Source organism: Papio anubis, chromosome 4, assembly GCF_008728515.1.
Source record: "Papio anubis isolate 15944 chromosome 4, Panubis1.0, whole genome shotgun sequence".
Classification (NCBI taxonomy): domain Eukaryota; kingdom Metazoa; phylum Chordata; class Mammalia; order Primates; family Cercopithecidae; genus Papio; species Papio anubis.
In genome coordinates this window covers 178,262,023-178,281,224 of record NC_044979.1, presented here as the reverse complement: position 1 = coordinate 178,281,224, position 19,202 = coordinate 178,262,023, and the positions used below count along the sequence as shown (strand labels likewise).

General features: G+C 54.5%; 1 protein-coding gene across 5 annotated transcripts in view; it reads left to right on the top strand.

Moving 5' to 3' along the window:
- Nucleotides 1–16,181, top strand: part of WDR4 (WD repeat domain 4) — a 36,767-nt gene extending 20,586 nt beyond the window's left edge. For 2 of the 5 annotated variants that reach the window (XM_031665774.1, XM_031665777.1), the window contains 5 exons: nucleotides 2,464–2,562; nucleotides 3,929–3,993; nucleotides 4,802–4,985; nucleotides 6,360–6,429; nucleotides 14,599–16,181. In XM_031665774.1, the coding sequence (XP_031521634.1) occupies nucleotides 2,464–2,562; nucleotides 3,929–3,993; nucleotides 4,802–4,985; nucleotides 6,360–6,429; nucleotides 14,599–14,855 (675 nt within the window). In that variant the 3' untranslated portion in view covers nucleotides 14,856–16,181. Of the gene's footprint in view, nucleotides 1–2,463; nucleotides 2,563–3,928; nucleotides 3,994–4,801; nucleotides 4,986–6,359; nucleotides 6,430–8,449; nucleotides 9,467–14,598 lie in introns of those variants that run through there. The other 3 variants (XM_031665778.1, XM_031665775.1, XM_031665776.1) reach the window with 2 other exon arrangements.
- Nucleotides 16,182–19,202: the final 3,021 nt, after the last annotated feature.

Below are 19,202 nucleotides of genomic sequence, written 5' to 3'. Positions count from 1 at the left end.
TGGGATTACAGGCAACACACCACCACGCCCCGCTCACTTTTTATACTTTTGTAGTGATGGGGTTTTGCCAGGTTGGCCAGGCTGGTCTCAAACTCTTGACCTCAAGCAATCCACCCACTTCCACCTACTGGGATTATAGGCGAGAGCCACCATGCCTGGCCATAATTCTCTGATTTCTTTTCTTTCCTGTTCAATCTCGTGTTTCTACTCCTTTAGGAATAGTCTTACTTGGGAGATTGCCTCAGCTTTACTTCCAGCCTTCTGTGGAGACTTGAGTTTTATTAGGATTATTTTGAATCTTCAGTTCTTTCTTGCCCTCGGCACGTTCTTTTTTGCAGCCACCCATTCTCGGATAGCGCACGTGTCTCTTATCTCCTGAGATGAGCATGGGCTTGTCTTTCTTCGATTTGTTCCTGGCGTTGTGTTTGATTCCCTTCTCTGGAGCGTGTTGCCGCCTTTCTCATTGGAGGTTTTCGTCGGCTGTCTGGTGATCCCATCTGCCTGTGTGTGGTGGGAATCAGCACCAGCCGGCCTCAGAGGCTGGATGCGTGCGCCCAGGATGGGGCCCGAGGGGCTTCAGAGCAGGTGTCTGAGTGTGGGCAGCAGCCCCTTGCCTGTGGACCCCGTAGAACGTGTGGGTCAGTCGGTCTCTTCTGGGTGGTCAGTGTCCCGGCCTTCACTCTTGCCCAGGTCTGTCCCCTGGGTCTCTGGGAGGTGAGTGCGAAGGGGCTAGGTGGCCCTCTCCTCAGTGGGTATTTGGCATCCCCGAGACAGGGCCTCTCGGCTCCGTTTGGCCTGGAGTTTGGGGCTGAGGATGCATTGGGGAGGTCCTGCTTCTCTTTGGAAAGACATTTGACAGCTCCCCTCACCACCTTGGCCTTCAGTTTCCTGGCCCAGTTTGGTCTTCGGAAGGTCCTGGCACCTCTCGGGCTTCTCTGTGGCTGGCGTGTTTGTTCCCCGGCCTCTAGTCCCCAGGTTTCCTTGTTGTCTCTCCGCGGCTGCCTTCTCTACTTACCTCTTGTCTTTGTCTTAGTGGGTTCATGGTTATTAAATATCTTTTTCTTGTCATCATAGAGAGGTTTGGAGGTGAGTGAAATGCCTGTAGATGTGTGTGTTAGTCTCCATGTTTATCTGCCACATTTGTGGCAAGGTGTGTGTGCGTGTGTGCGCCTGTGTGTGTGTGTGCATTCATACATCCACTCTTACCTTGGCACCCAGAGGATATGCATCTACTGTTAGCTGTTTGGGGTATTTACTTTTCATCTTTTTCATTTAGTCTTTTAAAAATACTCACAGGTAGTGCACAGACACTCTCTCATTAGATTTAGTGAGTATTGATTTATTTCTCTCCACTTCATTAGTGCTGTAATGAATTTTTTTAAGCCAGGTGTGGTGGCTCCTACCGTAGTCCCAGCCACTCGGAGGCTGAGGCAGTAGGATTGCCTGGACCTGGGAGTCAGAGGCTGCAGTGAGCCGGGAGCAAGCCTGTGAATAGCCACTGCACTGCAGTGGGCCGCGTGGCATAGACCCCATTTCAATTAAACAAAAAAAATAGCAACAGATAGGCCGGGCGCGGTGGCTCAAGCCTGTAATCCCAGCACTTTGGGAGGCCGAGACGGGTGGATCACGAGGTCAGGAGATCGAGACCATCCTGGCTAACACGGTGAAACCCCGTCTCTACTAAGAAATACAAAAAACTAGCCGGGCGAGGTGGCGGGCGCCTGTAGTCCCAGCTACTCGGGAGGCTGAGGCCGGAGAATGGCGTGAACCCGGGAGGCGGAGCTTGCAGTGAGCTGAGATCCGGCCACTGCACTCTAGCCTGGGCTACAGAGCGAGACTCCGTCTCAAAAAAAAAAAAAAAAAAAAGCAACAGATAAAACCAAGAAAAAAAGAGAAACCCTTTTTTCCATTTATGGTGGTTTTAGAGCGTGGAGGCTCTTGGTTCCCGTGTTGGCTTCCTGAAGGGTTGTACCAGTCGCCATGGAATGGTTGCCGATGACCATGTCCTTCCTGTCATCCTTAGTGAAATGGAACAGTGGCCACGCGCTCGTGAGGCCACGCGTGTCTCCCTGTGGGAAGTGAAGTGTCTGCACCTGTGTGCATTCCCTTGTCTACGCCTGGCCCGGGCATAGCAGATGTGGTCTGGCCTCCTGGCAGATGATAACCTGGCTGTCTGGTGGCCTTGGCTCATTTTGCTGGGATCTGCCTCATTGCCTTTGTCATCTGCCTGGGCATATTGGCACTCAAGAAACAGGCAGTCGGTCACCTTCCTTTCCCCACTCTTGTTCTTGATGATTTGCATGAGTGATTTACGCAGTCCGAGCAGAGAGCCTTTAATTCCTGAAGGTAGGTGGCATGGCTGTCACTGAGTGGACCCCTGACCACATGCAGCTGTCCTCTCTGTCACCTTGCCTGACGGAAGCCCTGCGACCGTGTGCTAACCTGTGTGTTTGGTGTGTGCAGGATGGCACCCTGAGGCTCTGGGAGTACAGGAGCGGCCGCCAGCTGCACTGCTGTCACCTGGCCAGTCTACAGGAGCTGGTGGACCCCCAGGCCCCCCAGGTAGTTGCTTCTGTTCACTCCTGGGCGACTGAGTGCTTGTAGGCACCTGCAGTCGCTTGGCTTGAGTGAAAAGGCACTTCGCCATTGGAAACGTTTGCTCTCAATGCCAGACTTCTTCCTGTGTGAGGGAAATCTCATATTTCAAATTCTGAAGGTGGCTAGTCACGTCAGTGGGAAATAGTTTGTCTCACCGTTGCATGCAAACAGTTAATGTACAGGAAGACCTCTAATCCTTTTCTGAAGTGGAAGGAGTAGAAGTGCTTGAGCATGCACCTTTGTGGGTCTGCCAGCCAGGTGGGGTAGGGGTGGGACCAGGCCCACTCCAGCATTCTCCGGCCAGCTTGGAGCAATCTCATGATGCCCTGAAAGCCCAGGCCTTGGCGAAGTTTCCCACCAAATGGTCTGTTCTGTTTCCTAGAGAACTGTGTGGTGTGGCCTCTGCCCCCTGCCAGGCAGCCGTGTAAGAGAGGACCAGGCCTTTTCCTCCATGCTTCACATGGACTCAGGTTCCTGGAAGTTTCCTTCATTTAAAAAAAAATTTTTTTTTTTGAGATGGAGTCTCACTCTTGCCCAGACTGGAGTCCAGTGGTGCTATCTCGACTCACAGCAACCTCCCCCTCAGGCTCCTGAGTAGCTGGGATTAAAGGCGTGAGCCACTGTGCCCGGCCTCTTCTTCATTTTTTTTTTTTTTTTTTTTTTTTTTTTGAGACGGAGTCTCGCTCTGTCACCCAGGCTGGAGTGCAGTGGCCGGATCTCAGCTCACTGCAAGCTCCGCCTCCCGGGTTTACACCATTCTCCTGTCTCAGCCTCCTGAGTAGCTGGGACTACAGGCGCCCGCCACCTCGCCCGGCTAGTTTTTTGTATTTCTTAATAGAGACGGGGTTTCACCGTGTTAGCCAGGATGGTCTCGATCTCCTGACCTCGTGATCCGCCCGTCTCGGCCTCCCAAAGTGCTGGGATTACAGGCTTGAGCCACCGCGCCCGGCCGTCTTCTTCATTTTTACTATTTCCTCTGCCAGGAAGTGTGGGAGCTCCCAGGGCAGTGGTATGTGTAGCTCTCGTCTCTTCCTTTCCCTGTGTCCTCCGCTCCCTCCTCTCCTCACTGTCTGACCCATTTTGTTGGCTTTGGAGGCTGTCACAGGCCCTGTAGGGAGTGCCAGAGCCACTGGGGGGCTTTTGTCATCTGCATGGGAAACAGGGAATCAGCTACCCTCCTTTCTCTGCTGATTCCAGAACGTTCCAGTGCTATTTCCTCTTCCTTGGTATGTGGGGGCGTGGGCGTCCTTCGGTTTTGCTATTGTTGGATCAGAGCGCCCAGCGTCGGGCCCCTGCAGCTGGCGTGAAATTAATGGGCTGCTTCTTTCAGAGGTTTGCTGCGTCCAGGATTGCGTTCTGGTGCCAGGAGAACTGCGTGGCGCTTCTGTGCGACGGGTAAGCTGCGGCGGCACCTCTATGGCCTCCGGTTCTGCAGACCTGCAGGGGGAAGAGTTAGGGGGTTGGCCACTGGCCCACGTCCTTAATGAAGATGTCCTGGACAGTGGTGGTGTTGGTCTAGCACCTCCCCCTGAGAATGTCACTTTTGATGACTGCTGCTGCCTGAGGGTGGGGGCTCCTCTCAGCCAGCGCTCTGCAGCCTTGAACTGCCCTGGCGTAAAGAGCATCAGCAGCCTCTGCCTGGCCTTCTGAGATGACAGACTTTCCCCTGGGCCAGTCGCGGTGGCATCACCTCATTCCCTGCTCGGGGCTGGTTGGATGGGACCCCCCCTGGGGTTGGCGGTGCTGACAAGGTGGGTTTAGGGGTGGAGTGCAGTTCTGCTGCTTCTTCCCGAGCAGCCTCTGTGTGTCAGGAAAGGTATTCTATTTGGTGCTTTCGGCACTTTGCATCTTGTCCTTATGACAACTTGGGGAGGTCTCTTAGCTCGTTCTAGAAGTACGCAGATGTGAGAGGAAAGCCTGTGTCTGAGCCCAGGGCAGGCGTCCTCCCGCCCTGCCCGCCTGTACCGTGTGATTATCTGTTGCTGCACCATGAGCCTCCCCAGAGCTTAGGACTTAAACCATGAGCGTGCATCACCCCATGGTTTCCCCGGCGCTGGCACTTGGGAGTGGCGCAGCTGGAGCTTTTAGCGCAGGCTCTCCTGAGGTGGCCCCAGTGAGGGCTGCGTCGTCTGGGGTGCTGCCTGCAGAGCGGTGACTGTGGGCCTGCAGTCCTAGTAATCGTGCTCTCTTTCTTCATGGCAAGCACTCCTGTGGTCTACATCTTCCAGCTGGACGCCCGCAGACAGCAGTTGGTGTACAGGCAGCAGCTGGCGCTCCAGCACCAAGTGTGGGATGTGGCTTTTGAGGAGACCCAGGGCCTGTGGGTGCTCCAGGACTGCCAGGAAGCACCCCTGGTGCTCTACAGGCCTGTGGGCGGCCAGTGGCAGGTGAGACTCGGGCACCTTCTTCATGTCCTGTGCTCTGCTGTCCCATAAGCCTGTGGGTGACCAGTGGCAGGTGAGACTCGGCACCTTCCTGATGTCCTGTGCCCTGCCGTTCCATAAGCCTGTGGGCAGCCAGTGGCAGGTGAGATTTGGTGCCTTCCTGATGTCCTGTGCCCTGCTGTTCCATAAGCCTGTGGGTGGCCAGTGGCAGGTGAGACTCGACACCTGCCTTATGTCCTATGCCCTGCCTTCCATAAGCCTGTGGGCGACCAGTGGCAGGTGAGCCTCGGCACCTTCCTGATGTCCTGTGCCCTCCTGTTCCACGAGCCTCGGGGTGTGGGGCGGCAGCTGTGGTTTTTGGGTCCAAACGTGAGCCTTTTTCAACTCAGCCACTTCTGGGGCCCAGGGTCTGTGTCCTGAGGGGCAGTGGTTGGGGCTTCCACTGTGGGTGAAGGGAGCGGGTGCCTGGCTGGCTTATCCCGTGTGGTGATGTCTGTAGCAATTCTTTTTTCAGGAGAGTGTGTGCCCCCCACACCACACTTAGTGATGAAGTTGGCACTCAGTGTGGCTAGGGTGTGTGAGACTAACACTTGCAGGCTGGGTTAGCACAGCCTCGGGCCTGGGGCACGGGCTGAGCCTTGTACCTTGTCTGTGTCGCTCCTGGTAATGTGGGAGCAATGCTCCTGCCCGCCGTGTCTCACGGGGTTGCTGTGTAGTTGAGTGGAGTAGATGCCCATTTACTAAAGCTCATTTGAGCACTTTGGAAGCACTTTCTTTTTTTTTTTTGAGACTGAGTTTGACTCTTGTTGCCCAGGCTGGAGTGCAGTGGTACGATCTTGGCTCACCACAACCTCCGTCTTCTGGGTTCAAGTGATTCTCCTGCCTCAGCCTCCCGAGTAGCTGGGACTACAGGCATGCGCCACCACACCCGGCTAATTTTGTATTTTTAGTAGAGACGGGCTTCTCCATGTTGGTCAGGCTGGTCTCGAATTCCCAACCTCAGGTGATCCACCCACCTTGGCCTTCCAAAGTGCTGAGATTACAGGCGTGAGCCACCGCACCTGGCCTGGAAGCACTTTTAAGCCATCTAGCTTTTTTTACCTGAGAAGTGGCGGGCCACATGATGTCCCCAGTGGGTGCCTGTTGCACTTGCTGGAACCCTGAGGTTGATGAGCTGGGTGTGAAGAGCTCACCCTGGCATCATGGGCTAGCTGTGGGTGCTGCCTCCCCGGGTCTCCATGGAAGGCGAATGGGGGTCACCAGGCACCAGGCGGGGACCTCCCCTGCAAGCCTCTGTGGCCAGTGTGTGTTGCGTCCTGGTGCTGGGTTTCCAGGCCTGCCTCTTTCTGATGAAGGTTTTCCGTTTGTCACCTGCAGTCTGTTCCTGAGAGCGCCGTGTTAAAGAAAATCTCTGGTGTTCTTCGTGGGAACTGGGCCATGCTGGAAGGTGAGAACACAGGTGCAGGCTGCCCTTGGGGGTCACACCCAGCGTGGTCCCCAGAGAAAGCAGAAGCACACACTGTGACCCGCCCGAGGGACCCGGTGTGCAGATAAAGAGGGAGGGTAAGCGTGTGTACCCATCCAGAAGGCGGGCCGGGGCAGGAGGAGGGTGGCGCACAGCAGAAGGAGGACCCCCCCATGGGAGTCAGGCTAACGAGAGCCATGCAGGAACCAGGGGCTCAGGGTCTGAGCAGCATCCCCCACTCACCACCTGCCTTCAGAGTGGGCATTGAAGGTCCCCAGGGCAGGGCTGGCATCTGGTGGCTCCCAGAGGGAGCGGGCGCTGTGCTGCCTCGGGCCTGGTCCACGGTGTTGAGGGAATTGATCCCACTACAGCGTGCGTCAGCAAGTGCAGGACCCCACTGGGAGGTCAGGTGGGGGTCCAGCCAGAGGCGTGGGGGTCTTCAGGAGGCTGAGCAGAGGCTGGATGGTCACTGTCCTGACGGGAACATTCAGCTGAGGGGAGGGAATCTGGTCAGCAACTTGTGTGGCTGCGGCTGCAGGAAGGAGAGCAGTCGGGCTGAGGGAGGAGCTGGACGAACATTTTCGGGGGACACGGCGCACTGTAATTCTGGGTGTGCCATTGCGCCAGCACTGCGCTGTCTTGGAGGCGATGGTGTCTGCAGGATGGGTTAGCCCAGCACGGAATCCTGGTACCTCATTCACGACAGGAAGTTGCTGCTCTGAGGAAGTCTTGCAAAGCCAGACCCGCTGCAGTGAGCACTGAGGTTCCTTGGAGCTCCGGAGGGAATCAAACGCAGGTCGGAGGAATTGCCGCTGACGGTGGCCCAACCGCCTTCTGCCAAGCTTCCTGAGTGGTGGTGGCGCACTGGGTCTGCCTCTGAGGCTTCTCTCCCTCCTGCTTTACTTAGGATGTTGAGGGTTGAGACAGGCAGGGTTGGGCCCCCCCAGTGTGGTTGGGATCTGCTTTAGAAACACTCCGAGTGGGCCTGTCACTGGCTGTGTCAGGGACTGCAGGCGGCAGTGCTCATGGCTGGGCATCTGCAGTGCTCATGGCCCCCGTGCTCTAGGCCACAGGTAGCCTGGACCTGTTTAGTGTCACCTTGCACAACATTCTCAGTCCAAAGCCCGGGCTCGCTCTCCTGAGACGTTTCATAGATAGAGTGGCACGTTCCCCGCGCAGACTTGGGGGCCTTGTTGGGAGAGGGACGGGGGAGGGCTGCTGCTTGAGTGTCCCACAAGCAGCAGAGTCACTGGAGGGGCGGGGTGGCTGCGCCACCTGCCGGATGGACGGGCTTCAGGCCATCGCTGGTGCGTGAGTTACCGGCTGGGCCTGTGGTTTCCTGGCCAGGCTGAGGCCGTCTCTGTGTGCCTGTGGTCAGTCATTGCCCCCCAGTCCTTGGCATTTAGATAAAGTAGATGAAATCCATGTCCATTCCCTGTGGCTGCAGAACATGTTATCCCACACTCGATGCCTTAAAGCACCCCACCCTGAGCGTCTCACTGTTGCTGTGGGTCAGGGGTCTGGACTCCGCTGAGCTGTGTCTCTGCAGGTGGCCACCTCAACTTCACCAGGCAGGGCCTGACCTCGCTTAGTCCGGGTTGTCGGCAGGACAGGGGGCCTCTCTGGCTGTTGGCCAGAGACCGCTGCTTCCAATCCCTGGCCACCTGGGCTGCTTCACTGGGCGGCGCATGGTGCAGTAGTGGCTTTCTCTGGGTGCGTGAGCAGAGAGTGCTGGCAGGGTGGAGGCCCAGCCTTGGTGCCCTGGTTTCCGATACATTCTTTCGTCTTTGCCCCGTTCTGTTAGGAGGCAGTCCTCAGGTCCAGCCAGGGTGTGGGTGCCAGGAGGTGGGTACCATGGGGAACCATCCCAGAAGATGCCCTCCATGCTCCACTGAGGACTCCAGGTGTCACAAAGTAACTCCCGGCTGCAGGGGGCCCGCTGTGGCGGCCGAGTCCCATGTTCCTGCCGCACCTGGCACCTGTCCTTGTTCCCCCATCACAGGCTCTGCTGGTGCGGACGCCAACTTCAGCAGTCTCTACAAGGCCACGTTCGACAACATGACCTCCTACCTGAAGAAGAAAGAGGAGAGACTACAGCAGCAGCTGGAGAAGAAGCAGCGGCACCGGAGTCCCCCGCCCGGGCCCAACGGACAGGCCAAGAAGATGAGGCCCGGGGAAGCAACCTTGAGTTGCTGATTGTGGCGGTCAGTGGTGCCTCTCACCTCAAATTAGGAAAAGCTTTTTCATTTGTTCCCCTGCATCCTGGCATCTCCCTTCAAGAAGGAAAAGGTGAGGTCAGTTGTGACCAGCTCAGAGGACGGGACTGTCCCCTGGGCTCTAGAAAGAACATGCTGTGTCACCAGCACAGGCTCTTGCTGGGTGCCTGTGCCCCCTTTCTGGTAGAAGGGAAGCCAGACCAGTGGAGTGGAAACTCTCGAAGCGCTTCCTTTTCACGTTGGAGGCCGCGTGCGAGCTTGTGGTGGCGACAGCTGTGTTTCTGCTGTTCTCGTCTGCCCTTCATGTCTGCTGCGTCTTCCTCTAGGAGCATCTGTGGGCCGGTGTTCCTGGCACGGTGGACTTTTTCATGTTGTTCACGCCGTGTCAGCGTCCGGGTGATGCGCTGCCCCGCAGTAGCCGCTCGCCGCACAGGCTGTTGAAACGCAGCATGAACGCTTCAGCCCGCCCCAGCCCCAGCCGCAGCCATACCCCTGTGCTCAGGAGCTGCTCCTGGAGAGTGGCTCCCCTGTGGGAAGTGAGAAATGTGTTTCGGAGTCGCAGGGAGCTCTGTCCGGCAGCGCTGGGGCAGACGGTGAACTTGTTTCAGGAAGTGTGAGCACACGGGCCCGGCTGGCACCCGGTTTACAGGGAGGTGATTGAGGACGTCGTCGTGATTTGATTTGACCTTGGCGCACACTGCAGAGCCGCAGGGATGTTGCTGAATTTCAGTCACCAGTTAGCAAGGATGAACCTTTGCAACCTCCTGGAATGTTTAGCAGCAACATAATGTACCAAGCAAAACGCCTGGGTGCCTGCACTGTGTGCGAGTGAGGTGCGCACTGCGTGAATTGGGAAGAGGCTTCTGTGATGGGCAGGCTTTTGGGTACATCACATAATTCGTTCAGGCCGGCTCCTGCCTGCTCTCCAGTGATGAAGTCTCCACACAGGAACAGGTTCATGCTGGCGATGACTTTGATGTGGGGTATCGCTGGGGACTGAGAATCCTTCTGTGGATCAAAAGCTGGAATGCTTCAAATTTTTCATAAGTGCCTTGTTTTCCTTTTAACACTGATCTGGAAACAGTGCTGTCTGCAAAGCTGAGGCCCACTTCTCTCTGCTGGGGATCAGGGGTTTTAGAAGGCAGGGGCCACGCTGGACCACCATCCTGTACGAGCAGCCTGGTCTCCTTCACGCTGCTGGGGCAGCTGGCGCAGGGCACGCTCTCTCGTTCATAATCTGCTTTCAAAGTCTTGGTTTTAGGAGAGGTTCAGGTTTGCCTTGCTGGCATCTTCACCTAAGATAGGGGCTGGCAGACAGGCCCATGCACTGCATCCCGCCCGCAGCCTGATAGATGGCCTGGGAATGGCTTTTTTACGTTTTAAAAATGGTTGAAAATAAATTAAAAATATATTTCGTGACATGAAAATCATGAAATTCACATTTCATTGTCTGAGAATAAGCTTTTATGGACGCAGCCATGCCTGCCTGTCCACGTCTCATCTGTGGCTGCTTTGGGCTACGGCCGCAGAGCGGAGGGGCCTGGACTGAGACCGAATGGCCTCCCCACAGGGCCGCGTCTTTCCACGAGGACTGCAGGGCTTCTCCGAGGCTCTGCTTCCTCCCCAGCGGTGCCAGCTTCCTGCTATTCCTCAGCATCCTGCCTTGGTCCTGTGTTGGTCCCTCTGCCGGTAGCCGTTTGTGTGTCTCAGTGGATGGTGCAGCCGCCTTCTTGCTGGTACCTTGACTGATAGACTGGTTCCTGTTCACCTGCCCAAAGTCTCCCGGAAATACCTCGTACAGTTGTGTGGGTGGAACCCAGCTCCGCATGTGTTTAGGGTTCTGTCTCTTGCCCCTTCACCCAGAACAGCAGTACCCACCGCCTTTCTGTCCGCTGTGACTGCCTCGCAGCTGGGTCTGTTCTGTGAGACATCGCCACCCTGATTGCCATCTGCGAGGATCTCACGCCTTCAATTTCATCTGCTCCCTTCCGTTATTTTTTAGTTTCTGTGTATTCTACTTTTGGGACATTCATTCCTTGGACTTTGTTCTACCTCTTTAATTAAAAAATGTGGTCATTGTATTTTTTTTTTTTTTTTGAGACAGAGTCTCGCTCTGTTGCCCAGGCTGGAGTGCAGTGGCGCAATCTCGGCTCACTGCAAGCTCCGCCTCACTGGTTCAAGCCATTATTCTACCTCAGCCTCCCAAGTAGCTGGAATTACAGGCACCCACCACCACGCCTGCCTAATTTTTGTATTTTCGGTAGAGATGGGGTTTTGCCATGTTTGCCAGGCTGGTCTCCAACTCCTGACCTCAGGTGATCCTCCCGCCTTGCCCTCCCAAAGTGCTAGGATTATAGGTGTCAGCCATTGCACCCAACCTGTTGTATTTAATTCTAAGCACTTTCTTCGAGACTGTCTCACACTGTCACCCAGGCTGAAGTGCAGTGGTGTGATCTCGGCTCACTGCAGCCTCAACCTCCCAGGCTCAAGCAGTCCTCCCACCTTGGCCTCCCAGAGTGCTGGGATTACAGGCATGAGCCACTATGCCCAGCCCCTCTTTCTCCATTTTGCTTACAGTATGTGTACTGTACATCTGAAAAGTGCGTGTGAAATACTAGAACTGGGATTTCAGCAACTGAATGCACGTGTGTGACTACCGATGAGAAGCAGGACACTTAGCACCTGCTGAGAAGCCCCCATGCCCATGTTCCCTTCTAGGCACTGCACACGCTTGCTGGCCGGCCTGACCTGTTTCCCTCTGTTGCTCTGGCTGCTTCTGCTTCACCCTCTGAGGCTCATCCCCCTTGTTGCTTGTGGTTGTGGATTGTTCATTCTCAGTGCTATGCCAAGTACTCCATTATGTGAAAATTCACAGCGCGTTCATTCTATTATTGATGGGCGTTTGGGTAGTTTCAACAGTTCAGCTGTTAGGAATAGTGCGGTGATGAACATGCTGGCACCTGTCTTCTGTTTTTGTTTGTTTGTTTGTTTTTTTAATTTTTAGAGACAGAGTCTCGCTCTGTTGCCCAGGCTGGAGTGCAGTGGTGTGACCTTGGCTCATTGCAACCTCAGCCTCCTGGGCTCAAGTGATCCTCCCACCTCAGCCTCCTGAGTAGCTGGGACTGCAGGTGTGTGCCAGCATGCTGGCTAATTTTTGTAGTTTTTGTAGAGATGGTGTCTTGCTCTGCTGCCCAGGCTGGTCTCGAACTTCTGGCCTCAAGCAGTCCTCCTGCCCTGATTTCCCAAATCACTGGGATTACAGGCACGAGCCACCGCCCCCAACTAGCATCTGTCTTCTGGAACATATGTAAGCAATTTCTGTTGGGCGTGTACTTGCGTGTGGAATTGCTGACTCTCAGTTATGCACGTTTCTCTTAGAAGATCCTGCCAGTCCTTCATCCCAGACCCCGACCCCAGCATGGAAAACGCAGTGCATCCTCATGCCTCGTGTTCGCGGCTGTGATGGCTTATGATCGACTCGGAAGGCCCACAGTGTGTGGTGTGGAGTTTTGCAGGGGGCCGACCTGCGGTTCCTACAGACTGGTGTAGGAGCCAGTGACGCTGCCCACCTACGATCCAGACCTAACCTTGATCCTGTTCTCCGAGGCCACCTTACCAAAAGCTTGGGTCACCCAGTCTTAGATCACTCACCCTGGGGGAAACCTGCCGCAAGGTCACGAGGGCACTCAGCCAGCCTACAAAGGGTACCATGGCAGAGAACTGAGGCCTCCTGCCAGCAGCCAGTAGCAGCTGACCAGCCACGAGGGCCCCTCTGGGAAGGAGAGCTTTCTGTGTATCTTCTGCACCCCGTATATGTTGACGTGATACGTTTTTCTTTCTGGTTTCCCTTGTGATGTCTTTGGTCCGTGGGTTATTTGGAAGTATGGTTTAATTTCCAAACATTTAGGGTTTTCCTCCAGAATTGGTTGTTTCTGGTTTCTGGTTTTAATTCCATTGTGGTCTCAGAATTTACTTTGCTGACTTCCCTCTGTTTAGATTTGTTGAGCCCTGTTTTGTGCTTCATGGTTGGGGGATGACGATTGCATGTGCACGTGCAGATGTGTGTGGCCCCCACACGGTGTCTCCAGCTGTCCCTGTCTTGCCTCTCCGTGCCCAGCGCACCCTTCTCAGCCCTGCTGTGTGACCCTGGAGCTGGGCCCTCCCTGTGCCCTCCTTTGCAGGTTGGCACAGTGTTTGGCTCTCACTGGAAGGAACTGGAGGGACTCCACAGGAGGGAGGGCCTGCCCTCCTGGTTCCAGTGTGCTTGCTTTTCCTGGCTTCCATGGTGCGTGCCTGCCAAACTCACGGTGGGGGCGGGGGCTCTCAGTGACAGTCTCCAGGAGTTTAGCGACACCCAGGTTCATTCATCATGGTGGGAAGGATTCCTGCTAAGCTTCCTTGTCTTTGTCCAGCTCCCAGGGGGTCTGCCTCCCTCCTGCCCCAGGGAGAGCTTCTGGGTGAGTCTCACTGGCACTCCTGCCCCGGGTTGCCTGCTCTCAGGCCTTGGCCTGCTGCACCTCGGCCAACTGCACCACCTGGCACCTCATAGCCCCACTCAGGTCAGAGCTGCGTCTCAGCCGACGTGGGGTTCCGAGGTTCTCACGGGGATCCAGACTCAATGCTTGTAGGTTTGTTGTCTCAGTCCTGGAGGTGGAGGTTCTCCCGAGGTCTCAGCGCCCCTGTTCTTGGAAGTCTCTTTACATGTTAGTGGAACCCTCTGTTCCTTTTGAATCATTCTTCGTGTTAAACGTTTCTGTCTCTTGACTGATACATGATGTATCAGTCATCATGTAAGTATTCTGCGGCTGGTTTTGATTTTTTTCTCTTTATCCCTGGATTTCTGCAATTTGATAAGCTTTAGGGTATGTGTGTGTGTTCTGGGGTTTGTCAAGATTAGTAGGATTTGTCATTTTTATGCAATTTGGAAATATTCCAGCTATTCACAGACTCCTACCCTGCCTCCTACAGTCCCAGGTACTCGAATGGGCTGCTTGCTCTGGACTCATGGGTCCGTGAGTCTCTGCTCACCTTCTTCAGTTTGCGTTTCATTTTCAGTAGATTCTGTTTTCACGTCTTCAAGCTCACTGATCTTTCTTTTAAGCTGCTGTTACGCCGTGGCCGTTTTCCGTATAAGCCATTGTATTTTCTCATCTCTATAAATTTGGTTTTGGTATTTTAAAAAATGTCTTCCAGGTAGGCTGGTGCTCACACTGGTGATCCCAATACTTTGGGAGGTTGAGGCAGGGGGATTGCTTGAGCCCAGGAGTTTGAGACTAGCCTGGGTAACACAGTGAGACTTCATCTTTAAAACAAATTTAAAAAGCTAGATGCTGTGGCTCACGCCTATAATCCCAGCACTTTGGGAGGCTGAGGCCAGTGGATCACGAGGTTAGGAGGTCAAGAGCAGCTTGGCCAATATGGTGAAACCCTGTCTCTACTAAAAATATAAAAAATTAGCCGGGCACAGTGGTACACTCCTGTTGTCTCAGTTATTTGGGAGGCTGAAGCAGAAGAATCGCTTAAACCTGGGAGGCAGAGGTTGTAGTGAGCCAAGATTGCGCCACTGTACTCCAGCCTGGGCGACAGAGCAAGACTCCGTATAAAAAAATTTAAAAAAAATTAGCCAGGTGTGATGGCACATGCCTGTAGTCCCCAGCTGCTCGGCAGGCTGAGGCGGGAGGATCACTTGAGCCTGGGAGTTTGAGGCTGCAGTGAGCCATGATCGCACCACTGCATTCCAGCCTGGGTGACAGAGTGACTATCTCAAAAAAAAAAAAAAAAAAAAAAAAGCACACCAGTGTCTTCCATTTCTCTTCTAATCATAATCATGCTTTAAAAAATACCCTTGGGAAAAAAAAAAATACCCTTGAGCATATGGAGCAAATTTAAGATAATTGTTCCTTTTCTGCTAATTCATTGTCACTGTCATATCTAGGTCTGTTTCTGTCGACTGTGGACCACTTACGTGCAATCTGTCGGCCGAAGATGAGCTTACTGGGATGTAGCTCCATCGTAAGTCAAGGAGCATCTGTGATTTGTCCTCTGCTTGTGGGATATGTTTTTCTGCTACTGAGTCTGTCTAGTAAATTTTTGATTATGAACATGTGGAGATTTACATTGTTGAGTGCGAAGTTTTGTTACGTTCCTTTAAAGAATATTACACTTTCTGGCAGGCTGTTACGCCCCATGTAGATTAATTTGGTCTTTTTCAGGTTTGTTTTAAGCTCACTAGAGTGAGGCTGGAGTGGCCTTTCCTTGGGGTGATTTAGTCCTTCCAAGGTGTGACCCTAGAATCCTGTGTATTCAGAAGTGTCTGCACACTGGCTGGAGGGACGAGGGTGATTTCTGTGCAGGGCGCAGGAATTGTTTGTCTTACCGTCGGGGGATTGTTCTTTCCTCAAAAGCTACTCTTTGGCGTCCTGGGGTTTTACAGAACGTGTAGGTCGGTGTTCATTCGAAGACCCTGATGGGACCCTGGTGCGTGTTTCTCTCCGTCTGTGCGGCTCCTCTCCCCTCTGCGGGTATTCTGTCCCAAATTCTAGCTGCCTTTGCCTTACCTATACCAGGGAGGCCAAGGGGCCTGCTCAACCCACTCCCCTTCCAGACAGGGTGCAGACAGGGGCCCTCCCATCTCCTGGACGGCCGCGGCCCCTGTGCAGAACTTCTGCAAGGGCACCTCGCAGTCTGGGGGCCTCTTCCCCAAGGAGTCCCCGGTGGTGACTGTATTGCCTCAGGCTCACTGTGCACTAGGCAGGTCACATTGATGCTGCCTGAGGGGCAGGGATTACCACCCGCTGGTTCAGGTGAGAAGCCCGAGGTCCAGGTGAGGAGTGTCTGGCTGCCCATGCGGTGTTTGGACAGTATGCCAGCCCCTGCCAGGAGGCCCAGCTTCTCCAGCCCAGCCCGCGCCCCCCAGGAAATGTCCCAGTTTACTTCCCTGGAGCAAAGGCCCTTGGCTGGCTGAGCGTCCCCTCTCCCAGCACTCGGAGGCACCTACAGTTGCTCGTTCATTTACTGCTGAGAGTGGAAACTCATACGCTGAGCGGCAGTGATGCTGCGGAGCTGACACCAAACCCCACACCCGCCTGGTCACCTGCTTCACCGAGGGCCTCAGCCCTCTGGGGTCAGGCGGCCATAGGGGTCCTGCCTATGTGGGATATCCATTCTGTGGCCCTGCTCAGGATGGCACACATGGCGGGGACTGGCCCTGGGGTCGAGGCATGGGCTCAGCCACCACCCTGCAGGGATGCAGCCAGGGACCTCTTCCCGGCTGAACCATTTGGACCAGAATCGCACAGCAGCACCCGCTCCCCTACAGCAAGACCTCACCCAGGGGTCCCCACGGAGGAGGCAGGGAAGCTTGAGAGTCCCAGAGGAGTGTGGAGTATGCACCATGCTACACACACGTGCATCATACATGTACGTACGCATGTGCCACACCACATCACACCATACATGCACAGACACCCACCACACCATACTACACTACACACACTCGTGCACCATACATGCACACCCACACACCACACATCACACGTGCACATTCCACACCATACATGCACACAACCACCACACCATGCTACACTACACTATACACATGCACCATACATGTACTTACACATGTACCACACCACATCACTTGTGCACACTCCACACCATACACGCACATACCATACCACACACTATACACATGCACCTTACATGTACATACACAGGTACCACATCATGCATTCGCGTACCACACATCCACATACACATGTGCCACTAAACTCACGCACCATACATGCACATTCACGTGCCGCACCACACCACACTACACACACGCACCATACATGCACATACACTCATACATGGCACACATACACCATACACACAGGCACACACCACATATGCCACACAACACACACATGCACGCACCATAAATGCACACACGCACAACCACACACATCACATACGCACATTCCTGCACCATATATGCATATATTCATACACCACACATATTCATACAGCACACATCATATCACAGTACACCACACCATGTATGCACTTATGCACCATATGTGCACATACACTCACATACATTCACACCACACATACCCTCACTACATACATGCACACAAACATCACATATGCACACTCGCACCATATGTGCATTGTGCACATACTCATACACACACCACATTACACTGTACACACGCCACACCACATGTGTACACATGTCCACTCGTGCACAGACACCATACAGATAAAGTACACACCACATATACCACACACATTATACCACATACTACACCACACACAAACCATACATGCACATGCATACACACAAATACCATACCATCCCACTCACACCATACATGTACATACACACCCTACACATGCATACATGCACACAGCATCAAATACACAGACACACCACACATGTACATGTGGTACACAAACATGTACCACACTGCATACAGCTATGCACACACAAACACACCAGATCACTTACATCATACATGCACACACACATTACACTATATAGACACCATACAGACACACACCACACCACATACACGCCACATATGCACATACACAAATACCACATCATACTATTTACACACACCATATATGCACGCACACCATACAGACACACCACACGCTCATACACATGCAGAGTTGGTCTGGAGATGGAGTCACTGCAGCCAGCAGGGGTGGCGTGCAGACAGGAGGGCCTAACTCAGGCAGGCACGGCAGGTACACAGAGGTGGCCCCGGGAACCCTCCTCCTGCCCGGCCCCTCCCATCTACCCACCCACCACGTTTGGGGGTTGGGGACCTCCAGAGTAGATAGGGGCTTGCTTCCAACAGATATGGGAGAGGGCACACATTAGGGAGAAGAACACAGAGGCCTTGAGAGTGAAAACTGACCGTGGTAAGCAACAGGAACACATTCTGCTAAGGAGCGGAATGAAAAACCCTGGAGAACAAATTCCTGAGCAGGAGAACGGAACGGAAGAGTCAGCCGAGGAGGGTAAAGAGATGGGAACAGGAAAGAAAACCTGTGGGATGAGATGTTGCTGTGTTGCTCAGGCTGGCCTCCAACTCTTGGGCTCAAGTTATCCTCGTATCTCAGCCTCCCGAAGTACTGGGATGATAGGCATGAGCCATCACACCCAGCCAGAAAGCAGAGGTTTTTTTTTGTTGTTGTTTTTTGAGACAGAGTTTCGCTCTTGTTGCCCAGGCTGGAGTGCAGTGGTGCGATAATGGCTCACTGCAACCTCAACCTCCCACGTTTAAGAGATTCAACCTCCCAGGTTCAAGAGAACCTCCTGAGTAACTAGAATTACAGGTGTCCACCATGCCTAGCTATTTTTTTGAATTTTTAGTAGAGACGGGGTTTCACCATGTTGGCCAGGCTAGTCTTGAACTCCTGACCTCAAGTGATCCGCCTGCCGCGGCCTCCCAAAGTGTTGGGATTACAGGCGTGAGCCACTATGCCTGGCCTTCATTTTGCCTTTAAAAATCTCTGCTTGGCTGGGCGCGGTGGCTCACACCTGTAATCCTAGCAGTCTGGGAGGCCGAGGTGGGTGGATCACCTGAGGTCTGGCCAACATGGTGAAACCCCATCTCTACTAAAATTACAAAACTGAGCAAGTTGTAGTGGTGTGTGTAGTCCCAGCTACTTGGGAAGCTGAGGCAGGAGGATTGCTTGAACCCGGAGGTGGAGGCTGTAGGGAGCCAAGATCGTGCCATTGCACTGCAGCCTGGGTGACAGAGACTCCGTTTCAAAAACAAACAAGCAAACAAATTTGACAGGAAACAGTCACACAGTTCAGAAAGGATTATGCAAACCAGAATCAATAGTGACCTGATGATTCCGGGTTCCTGACGGTTCTAAACCACGGAGGCTGAAGGTCCCAGCTAAACAATGACAGTACCTCGGGGAAGTCGGGGAGACGTGCAGTGGGCTGTGGAAGGAGGCCAGAAGGATGCAGGCCCTAGTCCAGGCTGCTGGTGATGAGAACTAAACAGGGTACAGGGCGACGAGCAAGTTCTGGAGCCCGAGGAGCAGCCGCGGCGCCAGCGCTGTGGGTGGAGGTCGCCGTCCCTCCTAAGGCGCAGCCAATGCGTTTGGGACCTGGGAGAAGAGCCCGCGCCTCCCCAGCGGCCTCCCCGGGGTCTCGGGATCACCTGGCCGGGGAGGAGGCCTCGGCTCCTCCGCAGAAACCCGGGGCGGCCGCAGGGAAGCAGCGCCCTCAGGTGACTCGAGGATGAGTCAGAGGAGCCCCGAGAAGGACCTCGCCCATCCCCGCCGGACTCCATCCTCCTGGATTAGGCGCGGAACGGCCCAGGCCACCAGGACCCCCACGCGCAGCTCAGTCCGCGGGCTCTACCTTAAGGCCGGCAGCAGAGGACGGGGCCGAGGCCGGGGCGGGGCTGGGGCTGGGGCTGGCAGAGGGTGGGGAGGGCTCTCCGGGGAGGTCAAGGCCAGGGCTAGGCTTTCAGGGTCAGCCCTTTTTTCAGCCCTTTTCAGAGGGCTCCCCGGGGAGATGGG